Source organism: Octopus bimaculoides, chromosome 9 (genome assembly GCF_046866305.1).
Source record: "Octopus bimaculoides isolate indiv1 chromosome 9, ASM4686630v1, whole genome shotgun sequence".
In the NCBI taxonomy this organism is placed as follows: Eukaryota; Metazoa; Mollusca; class Cephalopoda; order Octopoda; family Octopodidae; genus Octopus; species Octopus bimaculoides.
In genome coordinates, this window is record NC_142936.1 from 65314523 (window position 1) to 65330982 (window position 16460).

The 16460-nt window shown below is 35.6% G+C and overlaps 1 protein-coding gene across 2 annotated transcripts in view; it reads left to right on the plus strand.

The window, feature by feature from the left end:
* LOC106872511 (gamma-aminobutyric acid receptor subunit beta) overlaps positions 1-16460 on the plus strand; it is a 507542-nt gene that overhangs the window by 355636 nt on the left and 135446 nt on the right. For both annotated transcript variants that reach the window (XM_089357611.1, XM_089357610.1), the window contains exon 6: positions 2035-2117. In XM_089357611.1, coding sequence (XP_089213737.1) covers positions 2035-2117 — 83 coding nt within the window. The remainder of the gene's footprint in view (positions 1-2034; positions 2118-16460) is intronic.

The following is a 16460-nucleotide window of genomic DNA, read 5'->3' on the forward strand; positions in this document are numbered from 1 at the left end:
AAAACATGTAGCGTGTATTTTACTTGTTCTATTCTACTCCCTCAATTTGGATTTTTATTCACATTTGTACAGTTCTAGTGTATATAGGAGGTATACTTGAGGTATATAGGAACTATCAGCTTATCGAATTTCCTCGCAACTTCGATGCGAGAACTCCGATGTGTAACCCGCGATGCCAATAAATTGTTATTGCTTCTTATCATAAACTATCCACCCTTTGTTCTCTATACCTGGCATACATTCGGATCTCTGGATTATATATATATATATATATATATATATATATATATATATATATATATATATATCTGTGGGTGGGGTAGTCAAATCGAATACTAAAACTAGAACAAACAATTGAACATTAAAAATGACAATAACAAAGCAAGAGGACGGACATATGGAATGTATTATTTTAACGCTCACGAAAAGTGGAAAGAAGAGTAGGTTTTTAACGTTTCGAGCATAGCTCTTCGTCAAAAACGAAAACGGAAAAGTCCAGAAAAGGAAAAATTTCACGAACAGCATGTGTGTGGTTACATGACAGAAGTGCCAAATGTGTGTGTGTGTATGTGTGTGTGTGTGTGTGTGTGTGTGTGTGTGTGTGTGTGTGTGTGTGTGTGTGTGTGTGTGTGTGTGTGTGTGTGTAAATATATATATATATAGATAGATAGATAGATAGATAGATAGATAGATAGATAGATACGCAGAAACAGCGTCGAACACCTGACTTATCCTAGGCCTAAAACAATTTAGGTAATGCGAAACTGAGTTAAACCATTATTAAATACATGGAACTTCCAGCCAAACGTGCTGAATACTACTTCCTTTCATTTGTTCATGTACTTATGCGTCTGTGTAAGTGTGCGCGTGTACGTGTGTGTGTCTGCATGTGTGTGTGTGTTAGCAATTTCTAGTAATTATCATCGCAAAACATGCTCTATGTATATATGTATATAATTAGTATTGTGTTCGAGTCAGCGCATGCGTATAGACGTTGAGATATGTATCGTTTCAGTTGTTACACTGTCTCGTACACACATTTGCGTTTATTAACACATATGCATGACAATTACGAGATTTTATGTGCGTGTACACATATATGTATGCGTGAAAGTGTTTTGAGTTTGCTTGTATGTATGTACTTGTATAAGTGCATATTATCATGTGCTTATGTAGAGTTTATATACCTGTATATATAAGAGTCTGTGTGTGTGTGTGTGTTTGTAGTTTGCACGTGATCTGGTTTGTACATGTGTGCGTATGCTTATGTCGTATACTTGCGTATTAGCAACTGCATTCTCCATTTTGAAAACACATTAATATATGTATACATGCTTGCATTATGTCTGAAATTATATATGCATGTATGAATAGATGTGCATGTATATATATTTATATATACATGAGTGTATGTGTGTGTGTGTGTGTGTGTATACATATACATATATATATATATATATATATATATATATATATATATATATATATATACATATTTATATATATATACACACACACACACATGTATGTGCGTGTGTGTTCGTATGTGCTATGTGAGATTACGTACATGTCTATGTTCACGTGTATATGTTTATGTTATGAATATATTCATATGTAAGTACGTTTTCTCCACAAGAGACATTTCAATATAGAATATTTAGCTCGGAGCTAAATACTTAAGAATGCTCAAAATATTAATTAAAGTCTAGTGTAATTCTTTGGAGAAATTTTTCATCGATTTTTCCAACCTTATATTGCTTGCTTTATTTAATTTTTATTTATCTTTCCTTTATTTTTAACAAATTTTTCCTATGTGTTTCTGTAATAATTTGCTCTTTTACATCATCACCTTCTTCTTCCTCTTCCTCTTCCTCTTCCTTTTCTTCTACTTCTTCTTCTTCTACATCTTCTTCTTTATCTCACATCCTCTCCTGCGAAATAAATGACATTAGCTTGTGATTGAAATATCTCCACTGAATTATGTGAATTGTCTCTTAGTCATCTATTTCATTTCGTTTCATTTCTTTAAAACAGGTTTACAACAACCTTGGCCTGCATGATGGATTTGCATTATTATCCACTAGATGTCCAGAATTGCACGGTAGAAGTTGAAAGCTGTGAGTCGATTCTGTCTCTTCTTTTTCCTTTCTAAATTTTTTATTCTTGTTTTTGCCACTTTTGAATTTTACGAGTTTTCTACTTTTACTTCTTTCTTCTTCCTTTGTTTAAATTTATTTGATTCTTCATTTTTTTTCCGTTGTTCACTTTTTACGCTTTTCTGAAATCCATTTTTCCCGTTTTATATCAGATGTGGAGTATTTAACGAAATGAACCACATTGTAATGGTGTTTTAGGATTTGGAGTGGATTAATTAAATAACGGTGTTTTATGTGAGTAGTTGAGTGCAATGAGTTAGTTATATTTTATTGGCGGTCTTCAATAATCACAACATGTATTCAATTTTTGAAATCATCGTCAAAAATATGAGATCCACAGTATTTCTTTCTTTCTTTTTCGCTATATTAATGATTACTTGTAAACTGTTTCAGAATGAAGTGAAGTTTAATTAGAAAACAGATTTATAGAAATGAATAACAGTGTTTGGTAAAAGCAAATATTTGAAATAGTTTTATTTAAAAACGCACATTTAATTACATTAGGTTGGTTAAAAGTAATATTTTTGATGTTAACATGATTTAAAATTATGTTTGGAAGAATTTTAGAATTCTGTGAAATAAATAAAATTCTTTCTAAATAATTTTATAGGATGGAATTACCTTAGAAATAACAATATTTCAATTAAACAGTATTTTTTAAAAGAAAAAGGTGGATGCATATTCAATTTGATAGAAAATATGGCCAGCGATTGAAATACTTAATAGTGTTTAGTTTCGAACTCAATGTCAAGTTTTTCTAAACTTAATTTCCAATCAAACGCATTGATAATTGAAACATTACCTTTTATCAATCTAATGTGAAAACTGCGTTTTTAAAGACTGTTACGTGTCTCTGAGTGCCAATGAAAGCAACCGCTTTATTTATTACAAAGAAGTGTTAAATAGGCACATTGATCTATCCTATTTACAATAACCGCTAATATTAGTGGGCTTAGTGATCTGGCAGAATCGTTAGCACGCCGAGCAAAATGCTTTGCGGCATTTAGTCCTTCTTTATGTCCTCAGTTCAAATTCCACCGAGGTCGGCTTTACCTTTCATCCTATCGCGGTTGATAAAGTAAGTATAAATTGAGCACTAGGGTCGATGTAATCGACTTACACCCTACCCCGAAACTGCTGGCCTTGTGCCAAAATTTGAAATGAATATTAGTTGGCTAATAAAAAACTGGCATTCCGTCGATTGAGACGACGCGGGAACCAGTTGATACGATCAGCGGAATAGCCTGCTCGTGGAATTAAGGCGCAATCACTGAGCACTCTCCAGACACTCATGCCTTTAACGCAGTTTTCGAGGAAATTCAGCGTGACAAATACAGCCGAATGTGACGAGGCTGGTCCCTTGAATTACATGTACAACACATTTTGCCAGTTGAGTGAACTGGATCAACGTGAAATAATGTGCTTTGCGCAAGGAAACAACGCACCGCCGGGAATCGAAATCAAGACCTTACGATTAAGAACCGATATTACTATCCACTAAACCACACGCCTTCAGGCTTGTAAGCAGTGTATCTGTGGCGAGTTAAAGAGAGTATACAGTTGCTGACAAAAGTTCCAACAGCATGTACAACGCTTCATTATTTTCCTGTTCACAAACGTATTGTAGAGGCACACTCTTTACAATCCTGTAACATACAGAGTTGGCTAATAAATCTATAGGTAGGTTCTATAATACATCATTGCCACGAAGCAAAACTCTTTTATTGTCCCAGCAATTTCATGTTAGACCTAGCTGCTACGAAATTGTTAAACATGTTAATTGGTCAAGCCTGTTTACTTTAACTTCTAAGATGCATGAGTTTACAAGCACTGTCTTCGTGGATAGTTAAAGTGGGTGCACATTTGTATGTAAGCTATTGTTTCTTCTCTGCCAAGAAATGTATTGTCGAGATGTATTGTTTACATTCCTCATAACATACAATGCTGGCTAATAAATTTATGGATATGTTCTGTGGTACATTACAGATTTTTGTTTATATACGTGAAAATGTCGAAATCTAACGAATTCTAAGATTATATAAAAACGATTTTGTCTCCTGTCTAAATTGAATAACAGCCATACACTGTAAATCGACTATACATCCCCCTCCTAAAATCATTTTTAGGTCTTCAACCAGTAAAAGAAATCGACATTACTATTTTCTTGAACGTGCTCATATAAATTGTTATACATCACTCCATTTATACGAAGTATAAATGAAATTATGGACAAATTCTTTCAGTGGGAAATGACTTGAATTCAACAGCTCTTAAAGTTGATTCTGCACAAAACTATAGTTATTTGTTATTATCAGACTTTCCATAAAAAATGGTTTCAAACCTATGCACTATCTTGCAGATTGTCTATAAACTCATGTTCAATTATCATTCTTCTTCTTCTTCTTCTTCTTCTTCTTCTTCTTCTTCTTCTTCTTCTTCTTCTTCTTCTTCTTCTTCTTCTTCTCCTCCTCCTCCTCCTCCTCCTTCTTCTTCTTCTTCTCCTCCTCCTCCTCCTTCTTCTTCTTCTTCTTCTTCTTCTTCTTCTTCTTCTTCTTCTTCTTCTTCTTCTTCTTCTTCTTCTCTCTCTCTTGTTTTTGTTGTTGCTAAAGCGGCGAGCTGGCAGAATCGTTAACACGCCGGGCGAAATGCTTAGCGACATTTCGACCGTCTTTACGTTCGAAGTTCAAATTACGCCGAGGTCGACTTTGCCTTCCATCCTTTCGAGGTCGATAAAATAAGTACCAGTTGAGTACTGGAGTCGATGTAATCGACTTACCGCCTCAACCAAGTTTCGGGCCTTGTGCCTATAGTAGAAAACATTATTATTATTAAAGGAGCCGAGCAGGCAGAATCGTTAGCACGCCGGGCGAAATACTGATAAGCATTTCGCCCGTCACTACGTTTTATGTTCAAATTCCGCCGAGGTCGTCTCTGCCTTTTATCCTTTCAGGGTCGATAAATTAAGTACCAGTGTAACACTGGGGTCGATTTAATCAACTAGTCCTCTCCCTAAAATTTCAAGCGTTGTGCCTTTAGTAGAAAGGATTATAATTTAATTGTTTTACATCTCAGAGCGCTCGATCTTGTTTGCTCAGGTAGATTCTGTGAGAGCTGGCAATAGCCTGCTCTCAGAGGTCTCACAGGGACTCTTTCTGCACCTTATAAGCTTTGGTACTTAGTTTTTAATTATCGTGGGATTCCTTCATTTGCTTAGTGATGATCTTGTAATCTCTAGAGCGTTTAATTGACTACCTATAAAGTTCTGTAGTCCCAAGTAGTGCTTTCTGCAGAATCTTTGCTGTTCCAAAAGTGTTGTTTTTTGTAATGTCATAATGCTGGGACAGATTCTAATTGAGTCGGAGTGTTTCTGAATGTTTTTTTGTCACTGATCATAATTGGTATCATTCTTGTTTTCATATTCCACAGTATCTCGATATCTATTCGCAAGTTTGCATATGGAACGATTTTCTTGTTTTCGTTAACATTGATATAATAATCTGCTGGGCAAGATACATCGATTGCCAAACACCTCTTTACAATACCTTTCTCAACTAAAGTTACGTTTGGCCCTGTATGTTGAAGTAGTCGGTCTAGATCAGTGCTTCTCAACCTCTTTACCCTTACGTAATCCTTCAAATAAATTACATGTCTCAAGGAACCCCTGCTCAAAAAACATTATATACCATACCTTTCTCATATCGTTTCATCGTAGTTCACGTGGTAAATAATACATATATATATATGTATGTATGTATGTATGTATGTATGTATATACATATATATATGTAATTATATATATATTACAATATTACAATGACCAATAATATGCTGTGCATATATAGTATTATTACGATCATGAAATTAGCATTAGCTTATCTCACACTTTTTTGCTGAACCCCTAAGAACCTTTTGTGGAACCCTAGGGTTCCGGGGATCTCCGGTTGAGAAACGCTGGTCTAGATTGTAAAGTCCCACTAGAGTTTCACAGCCTGATTTTCTAGGACCTTCTCTGGTTTGTGTTGATACGATTTCTCAGTAGTTGGAAACCCATATTTCTTGCATAAAAAGCAGTGGAGGTGCAAGCAAACTTTATCGTGATGCCTTTTATATTCTCTCTGCGCAACCATGTCGCATGTACTCACGATGTGTCATACATTCTATCGTCTTCCCATATTACCTTTATTCATTTGTTTCAGCTGGGTAATGCAATCTTTGTATTTAGTTCGTGTTTGGTCCTGCTTGATTCGGGCAGCTACCAATAAACTTTGTCTCTCTCTCTCTCTCTCTCTCTCTCTCTCTCTCTCTCTCTCTCTCTCTCTCTCTCTCTCTCTCTCTCTCTCTCGTTCTCTCTCTCTCTCTATCTCTATCTCTATCTCTATCTCTCTCTCTCTCTCTTAAGATCACTTTTTGTCAACCAATTCCATGAAAATTTTGTTCCTTCTTCCTCCGTTTGTCTTTCGGATAGACCGTGTAATACCATATCCTCCCTCGTTCTCAGTTTTTCAGCTAGCAGTTTCTAATTTTCTTTATTTTCAATAGCTTCAATGCGTAAGACTACATTTCCCAATATTCCTTAAAATATCTTCTCTGCTGTTGGACAAATGCAAATCTAAGGATCTGCATTCACTAACCAAACCATCTTTCACACTTATAAGTCCTCTTATGTACCACGGTATATATATATATATATATATATATATATAAATATCCTAACATTTTCTTTTGGGTGCAATGAATCATTGTCAGCCAATTTCTATAACGTTAACCTGTCTAACTTCTCTCTCTTTGTGGTCTAATTCAAAGTTGCCGCACTACATCTAATAAAACCGGCACAGCCCTTCGTTTTCAGTAGCATCTCTGACCCGTTTAAATAGACTTCTTTCACATTTCATTTCATATTCTCATTTAGAACTTCTTCCAATTAAAAAATGTCCAGTGAATTGTACTAGCTATCCTCCGAATCATCAATTGACTCTCATCAGGTAACTCAATCCCACAACTACATATACGCCTCCCTCACTTCATAGTTGGAGTGATGCACTTTGAAATAGCAAACTCCATTCCAATGTCTTTATAGCATCAGTGAACAGTTCTGACCAGTGAATTACCTGTGACTCATTCTCATGCCAAAGAGCTTCAGATTATCCATGAAAAGTAGATGATTGATCTTAGGTCCTCTGCTTTCAGTCTAATAGCCAATATGTCTCCCGTAAGATCATCAATAATAGAATCTTGGCAATCACAACTGCCAATGGTGAGATTGAGCCTCTTTGGAAAAATTCCTCCTCTAATATTAACCACTATTTTCGTCATCATCGTCGTCGTCGTCGTCGTCATCGTCGTCATCGTCGTCGTAGTCGTCGTCGTCGTCATCGTCGTCGTCGTCGTCGTCATCATCATCATCATTATTATTATTATTATTATTATTATTATTATTATTATTGAATGAGAGAGCAGCACACGCTATCAAAGTACCGCTAGAGTACAAATATATGAAGCTCAATATACCCATCATGACTATAGTCTGGTAAGAGGACATCCAGGCACATGCATCGCAGCCATATATACGCGACATAGCGACCTCATATCAAAATAAAGAGCACATGAACTGGCAGGTGGAATCCAGTTAGAATATTCTTCAGGTCGAGTAGCCCATACCGCTCAAAAGATCCCTGGTTAAAATTGTTTCCAGGGGCGAATTATTCAAACCCCAAATAATCCCTCTCAACACATGGTTATGATGCTCCCCCACTACTCCTGCTCGTAATCAGAGATACACATATCGTCAGCCAATAAGGGGCAGGCTCAGCTTGTTAATGTCAAATAACTAACAGGAAAATCTGTTGTATTGAGCAAAATATTTGCTGTAGTCCATTCATCTTTTACACAAAGCCAAAACACGTACATGATAACACTTCCAATCAGTTAAGACCAGATGCCACGTGAGCCAGTGCCTGGTATTTATTATTATTATTATTATTATTTTGGCCGTTTGAAGCTCCGTAAGTTGAAATAGTGTATGAAATCTTTTCGGCCTTCTAAGGTCCCGTGTTTTTATTTTATTGTTACCATTGCATTTCTGAGATTGTCTGGACTAGGACGGAAGAAGAAGCCAGGTGTCATTCGGCAACAATTTTCGAGGAATGAAAACTTCATAATCCCCGGTTGTCTCGACCAATACCTTCCCAAGTTTAGGGTACTGAATGTACCGCCAGAAATATCCATCATCTGGTTAGTGGCGGCCGTCTTGGCAGGTTTAGAAGAAGAACGAAGTGACAATATTGGAGGTCAAATGTAGAACTGTGTGAAACACTTATTATTATTGCTATTACTATTATCATTTTTAATAGTTTACAGTTTTATATGAGTTTGGTTTTATTTTATTATTTCATTGTGCAATTTTACTAAGAGTAAAGTCTGTTAAATTTGACCAGTCCTTGCTTGCAATTGTTATACAACTTGAGGTTTAGGAAAACCTTGATTTAGAAATCTGTAATATTCATAGTTTGCTCATCAGTAACATTATCATCGCTAATGAAGACAAACAACTTCCAATGACAATCAAATAGAAATTAACGTTTCCGTTCACTGTGGAATTTCTTTATTGCTCTTCAATATTTAACTCAGCTTAGTTGTAGATACATTTCGGTTTAACAACACCTCATGTCATTTAAATGTCCTTAGTCGAGTCCATTTTGCTGCTAACTTACCGACCAGGTAAGGCGGCGAGCTGGCAGAATCGTTAGCACGCCGGGCGAAATGCTTAGCGGTATTTCGTCTGCCGTTACGTTCTGAGTTCAAATTCCGCCGAGGTCGACTTTGCCTTTCATCCTTTCGGGGTCGATAAATTAAGTACCAGTTACGCACTGGGGTCGATGTAATCGACTTAATCCGTTCGTCTGTTCTTGTTTGTTCCCTCTATGTTTAGCCCCTTGTGGGCAATAACGAAATACGAAATAGGTATTTCGTCTGCCATTACGTTCTGAGTTCAAATTCCGCCGAGGTCGACTTAGCCTTTCATCCTTTTGGAGTCGATTAAATAAGTACCAGTTACACACTGAGGTCGATGTAATCGACTTAATCCCTTTGTCTGTCCTTGTTTGTCCCCTCTATGTTTAGCCCCTGTGGGCAATAGAGAAATTGGTATTTCATTTGCCGCTACGTTCTGAGTTCAAATTCCGTCGAGGTCGACTTTGCCTTTCATTCTTTCGAGGTCAATTAAATAAGTACCAGTTACGCACTGGGGTCGATATAATCGACTTAATCCGTTTGTTTGTCCTGGTTTATCCCCTCTGTTTGTAGCCCCTTGTGGGCAGTAAAGAAATAAGAAACGTTAGCACACCGGGCGAAATGCTTAGCGGTATTACGTCTGTTTTTACGTTCTGAGTTCAAATTCCACTGAAGTCGACTTTGCCTTTCATCCTTTCGGGGTCGATTAATTAAGTACAAGTAACATACTGAGGTCGATCTAATCGACTAGTTCCCTCCCCAAAAATTTGGAGCCTTGTGCCTAGAGTAGAAAAGAGCATACAGACCAGGTGTTTTGGTACGATCTAACGACAACTCGGTCTGTATTCCTGCGCTGATCGCTTTCGACTGCAACAGATCTGGCGCTGGGGCGGAAGGGTTCACTTTTCTATAGTCCACTTCTCTCGGAAACCCAACAAAATGGAAAACAACACCATTTCTGCGTTTACTAAGCCTCAAACATTCTTTCTAATAAAAAAAATATTGTTTAAAACTGGTCATAGGGAAATCGTTATGTATTCTTCTCTACTCGAGGAACAAGGTCCGAAATTTTGGGGGAGGGGGCCAGTCGAGTAGTACTGGTACTTAATTTATCGAACCCGAAAAAACATAACACATTAATATATACAAATTGTTGTTGGCACTCCGTCGCTTACGACGCCGAGGGTTTCAGTTGATCCGATCAACGGAACAGCCTGCTCGTGAAATGAACGTGCAAGTGGCTGAGCACTCCACAGACACGTGTACCCTTAACGTAGTTCTCGGGGATATTCAGCGTGACACAGTGTGACAAGGCTGACCCTTTGAATTACAGGCACAACAGAAACAAGAAGTAAGAGTGAGAGAAAGTTGTGGTGGAAGAGTACTGCAGGGTTCGCCACCATCCCCTGCCGGAGCCTCGTGGGGCTTTAGGTGTTTTCACTCAATAAACACTCACAACGCCCGGTCTGGGATTCGAAACCGCGATCCTATGACCACGAGTCTGCTGCCTTAACCACTGGGCCATTGCGCCTCCCATATATATATATATATATATATATATATATATATATATATATATATATATATATATATATATATATATATATATATATATATATATATATATATATATATATATATATATATATATATATATATATATATATATATATATATATATATATATATATATATATATATATATATATATATATATATATATATATATATATATATATATATATATATATATATATATATATATATATATATATATATATATATATATATATATATATATATATATATATATATATATATATATATATATATATATATATATACAAATAGTATATATTACATATACACATGTGTATGTTTGACTCTGTGTGTGTGTGTGCGTGTGTGTGTCACCTGCCAAAGAAGGTATCACAGTCACTATGACACGCTATACAATCACTGCTGTGAGTAATATGCAAATTAAATAAACCAAGTCATTTGATTCGCTGTTCCAATTCCCCATCATATCACTCCACTGTCATCTCTTCTCAACATTCTTTAGTCGCTGTTCGTTTCTTCCACCTGTAATTCTATTAGTCTTTCTTTCCAATGTCTCCTGGGAAAAAAGAGCGCTTACATTATTCTTTCTGTCTAACGTGTCCGTTCTCTGCATCTGTCAGTCTTCCTTTGTTACTTGTGGATTTCCGACCAACCTACAAAGTTGTCATCTACCCACATGATTTGATATGAAATAACTTTGTTTTTGTCGAAGTATGGAGAGGATTTATATATATATATTTATATATATGTGTGTGTGTGTGTGTGTGTGTGTGTGTGTGTGTGTGTGTGTGTGTGTGTGTGTGTGTGTGTATGTATATTTATGTATTACCCTATATCTTGTTTACTATCATCACTTGGATATACATTATCGTTACCAGTTGACTCGGGTGAGATTGTTCAGACCTAGAAAAATCATGAACACAGTTCATCTAACCTAAATATTTTATTACAATGTACATGCATAATACTATGTATGCATGGATGTATGTATGTGTGTATGTATGCATGTATGTATGCATGTATGTATGTATGCATGAATGTATGTATGTATGTGTATCTATGTATGGTCTGAGGCGAGTTGTCTCGCCTGACATTCAGATTTTTTAACACCCGGCACTTAAAAAAAACCCACCATGCTAAATCTCAGCTTACTGGCGAACAAAGAATGCGCGTACACTGAGTATGTGCAGCCGATAATGTATATATGTGTTTGCGTGTGTATGTGTATGTACGCGTGCATGTATGTATGTATATGTGTGTATGAGTACGTGTGTGTCAGTGTGTGTGTGTGTATATATATATATATATATATATATATATATATATATATATATACATATACACACGCACACACACACAAACACACACATATATACATACATATATATATATATATATATATATATATATATATATATACATGTTCAAATTAAAATCCAGAAAATGGAGAAGTAGCGTTAATATAATTTATTAACTGCAAAAATTCAACATGTTCCCTTTCAGCTGTTTTCGATTTTGCCCAAATATCTTCGATCTCGTGACAGAAGTAAAAGAAAAGGAAAAAAAGACATATCGTTAGGTTATTAACATCTGTTGATATGTTTTTTACTTCTCTAACAAGAATTTGCCCCCCAAAATGTTTAAATTACTGGAATTTAATTTATTTGGGCAAAATCGAAACAGCTGTAAGGGAACATGTTGAATTTTGGCAGTTAATAAATTATATTAATGCTACTTCTCCATATTCTCGATTCTAATTTAGAAATATTACTATGCACAGCAAAATAATTGGTAACAAACCAGTAACTCATTGGATATTTTCTAACCCTTAAGGTTAGCGGCATTTCGTCTTTTGGTTCTGAGATCAAATTCTGCGGAGGTCAGCTTTGCCTTTCAATCCTTTTTGGGGTCTATGAAATAAAAATTTGTTGAATACTAGGATCAATATAATCGACTTATCCCTTATCCCGAAATTGCTGACCTTGTGACAAAACTTGAAACATAGTGTTGTGAAAAATCTAGCCTGCCAAAAAAAAAAGTCTACGGACTTTTATTTTCATAACCTTTATCTGGTGAAGCTCGAGGAGAAATTTAAATAAATATTCCATAAATATTTGTTTTTCTCTGTTCTATATTATATAGACATTTAATTCCTGTGATCCACGAATCAAATTTGGGATCCTAATTGCCGGCAGTTAACCCTAATCAGGTCTTAATCAGCCGTAAATGAGGAGGCTTATCATCAAACGCATTGCAGTAAGTTTTATGAGTATGTCGAACTCCATTATCTAATGCGTCTTTTCAGCAACTATACGGTGATTTCCCCTTCTTTCTTTTGAGATATTGTAGTGATATTTCATGAAATTGTAGCCGCTGTTTCGAATAAGTCGAGTGACCACTTGAAAATGACTTCACTGGCTCATTAAGATACTAGTCTTTTGGGATTGAGGGTTTTTTTCCGGTTTTTCTTTATGTTCGAACCTTATGAACGAAAAGTTGTTTATAAATATTCATCGAGAAGGAAAACCGTATACAGAAGACAAGATCAAATGAAAAGCTAGATTTAAACTGCAATCATAATTCAGTTGTTTATTTTTATGTTCCATGTAAATGTGTCTGTGTCTATGTATGTGTGTATGTATGTATATGTACATATACACATATATATATATGTACATATATCTATGTATTTGCCTGAGTGTTGGGTCCTTTGGGTGCTTGGATAAAATGCGAATGTCAAGTTGACCCAGGTTACCTCCATGTTGGTCCTTGGCATGTTGGTAGAGTATGGAGGACTTTATTTTGTCGTCATATTGTCTCAAATGTTTATTTAGTCGCTCCGCAATGCTTCTAGATGTCTCCCCTATGTATGTCATGTTCATGTCTTTACAAGCACCATCTATGCATCTTATGTTGTAAACTAAATTTCTAGTTCTACAGTTAATGCCAGGAATAATCAAAGGGGTACGTCCAACATAGTTGTGATCTGACGGAGTTCCCTGGCTTTTCAACAATCTTAATGTTGAGTTTGGTCTCATTCAGATCTTTCCTTAATCTACGATCTAGTTCTCCATAGGCTGTGGCCTCTACAAACATCACTCCTTGATATTTGTCGGTTTTATACCACGTGTTCACCACGTTTGCTTTGTCACAAGTTCTTTGTATTCTATTCTAGTCTTTGTTTCTGCATCTAGGGCAGGTACTACTGATATCATATAATGTTATATAACTTCTTACTAGCACCCCTGTATACTCGAACCCTATCTTTCTGACCATATCCAGAGAATTGCATGAAGTGCATGAAGTTCTGTACATGTTTCTTCGTTTCATAGGGTTTGCATAGTGGGGACACGTTGTTCATTGTCCTAACTAAGTCTCCTATCAGTATGTTAATTTTCATGTTGTTTGACAAAGCTGAATTCTTGTGAACAACATATTTCGAAGCTATGGGTTACATGTAATAGGAGTGGAAGAACTGCACTCTGTTGTTCACAGTCTCTAACAAAAGTTCAGTATCAAGAACGGGGAGTCTATTGTTGGGGTGCCTGATGTTCATTTTACTTCTTTTATTATATATTTTTTCACTTACCACGTACTCACGTTTTTTTTTTCTTGTATTTGTTCTTCGTTTTTTTTGGATTTACTATACAATATATGCGTATATGTGTGTGCATGTGTGTGTATGTATGTATGTATGTATGTATGTATGTATGTATGTGTATATATGTACTATGTGTCTATATATCTACGTATGAATGCATGTATGTAAGTATATACACATACACAATATGCATATGTATTACTTTTGCAAGAAAAAAGATCAACAATGGTTTCGATGCTTCAACTCAGATGTTTTCATAATAAAGCAAGGTTTTTTCTTGATTTGTTTTATTTTCCCCAGACTTTTGTCTGTTTTTTGTTCATCTTGCGTAGGGATTTAGTACTTACAAAGTATATTGATAAACCTCTACTTTGCCACCCTTAATCTCCACCAGCAAATGAACCATAAGTAGTATATAAAAAGCTTGGAAAACAAAAATATTTACAGTCTTACGAATGCAACTGTGCGGCAAACTTCGAAGTCGCAAACAGTAGTTTCCTTGTTAAAATAAATGCGGTACTCTACTTAAATGTATTTAGATGTATTTCGTGATCTTTCAACGACAATAAACATTAAGATAGATAGATATGTTGATTGATTGATAGAGAGAGAGAGAGAGAGAGAGAGAGATAGGAAGGTAGGTAGGTAGGTAGGTAGGTAGGTAGATACATAATACATACATGCATACACACACACACACACACACACACATATATATATATATATATATATATATATATATATATATATATATATATATATATATATATATATATATATATATATATATATACCCACGGAGGCACACACACGCATATATATAGATATATATATGTATATATGTGTGTGTGAATGTGTGTGAGTATGTGTGTGTGTGTGCGTGCGTGTGTGTGTGTGTGTGTGTGTGCGTGTGTGTGTGTGTGTGTGTGTGCGTGTGTGTGTGTAATAGATAAGTAATAAACTGGTTGATATGATTGCAAGAGAAGAAGATTAATAGATCAGTGCTTGGGGAAACGATTCTATACTGTTTGGTCTCGATTCCATAGCAGCATCTATTGTTAGTAGCTATTTCACTTCATTTACATTGCTAATGCCCTTAGTATCAAAATTATTATAATATGGTTGGTCTCCTAAGAATTCATTTCGCAGCTTAGCAATGGTAATATTAATGGTGATTTATTATGGTAGTCTATGTTTAATGTGTATATTTGTATATAATCTCAAAAGACTGACATATTGAAGAACATCACTCAATATCAATAAAAGGATACCGGAATTCATGACCGAGTACCTAGTAGCTAGGAAGCCTTATATATATTTTCTGTGTTTCTTTAATATTCTTCATCACACTGTTTCCGTTGCATTTAATTTTTCTTTTCTTGATATGCCAAGGAGGGAGTCGGCAAGCGTTGCTAGATTTTGCTAGAAATAGTACTCATCTGCCCTCAAAAACTATATATTACCATCTTATAAAGGAGTGTGCTGTATAATATCAACTTCGATTCACTTTGCCTTGGTAAAAAGACCAGATGGTCACAGTCAGAATATCTCTGATAATTATAGGTCTTAATTATGGGCTTAATGATAAAGACTACTGCTAGTATTACTATTTATCATATGCTGGTCCATACAGATTATATTGACTGATAGAAAAACTTTTATCTCATTCATAGGGTATATTTTCAACTCAATACTATATTCTTTCGTATCAGCCATTTCTTTGGAGTTTTTTTTTTTGTCTATTTCATACTTTGTTTTTAGTGTGCAAGAATTAAGGATAAAGTTTTCAACATAAGTGTGATGCATTGTAGAAGCCAGCGTGTACACAGAGTCGTTAGAACATCGAAAGATTCCAAGCATGATTTCCATTGGATTTTTATATTCAAAACCTATTGAGGTCAGCTTTGCCTTTCATACTTTCAGGATGGATAAATATAGTACAACACTAGTATTGGGATACATTTCCCCTCCTTCATCTCTCTCGATTGTATCTGTAATTAAAAGTTCTTGTCTCGTCACGTTGTGTCACTCTGATTCGACCGGAGAATTACATTAAGGCTATACATATCTGTTGCATACGTAGTCATTTAACATGCTAATTATATGGTCGAACGACTGGATGCTAATCGTCGATACTGACGGAGAATCCGGATATCCGATAGAGACTTCAGCAAGCTACCTCTAAGAATCACTAACATTAATAACAATATCATTCTCAGTTAGAGCTCATTTGTAAATATATTATTCATGCTTTCATTGAATGATTTGTGCAAACAGGCGCTGGTACAGATATGAGGTTAAATTCTGGCAAGGGTTCCTTGACTTTTTATTCTTCTCGGGTTGATTAAATAAAGTGAGCTGCAGGTTTTGCGTTGGCCTCCTTGTTGGTTGACGGTCTTTTCTTCAAATGTAGT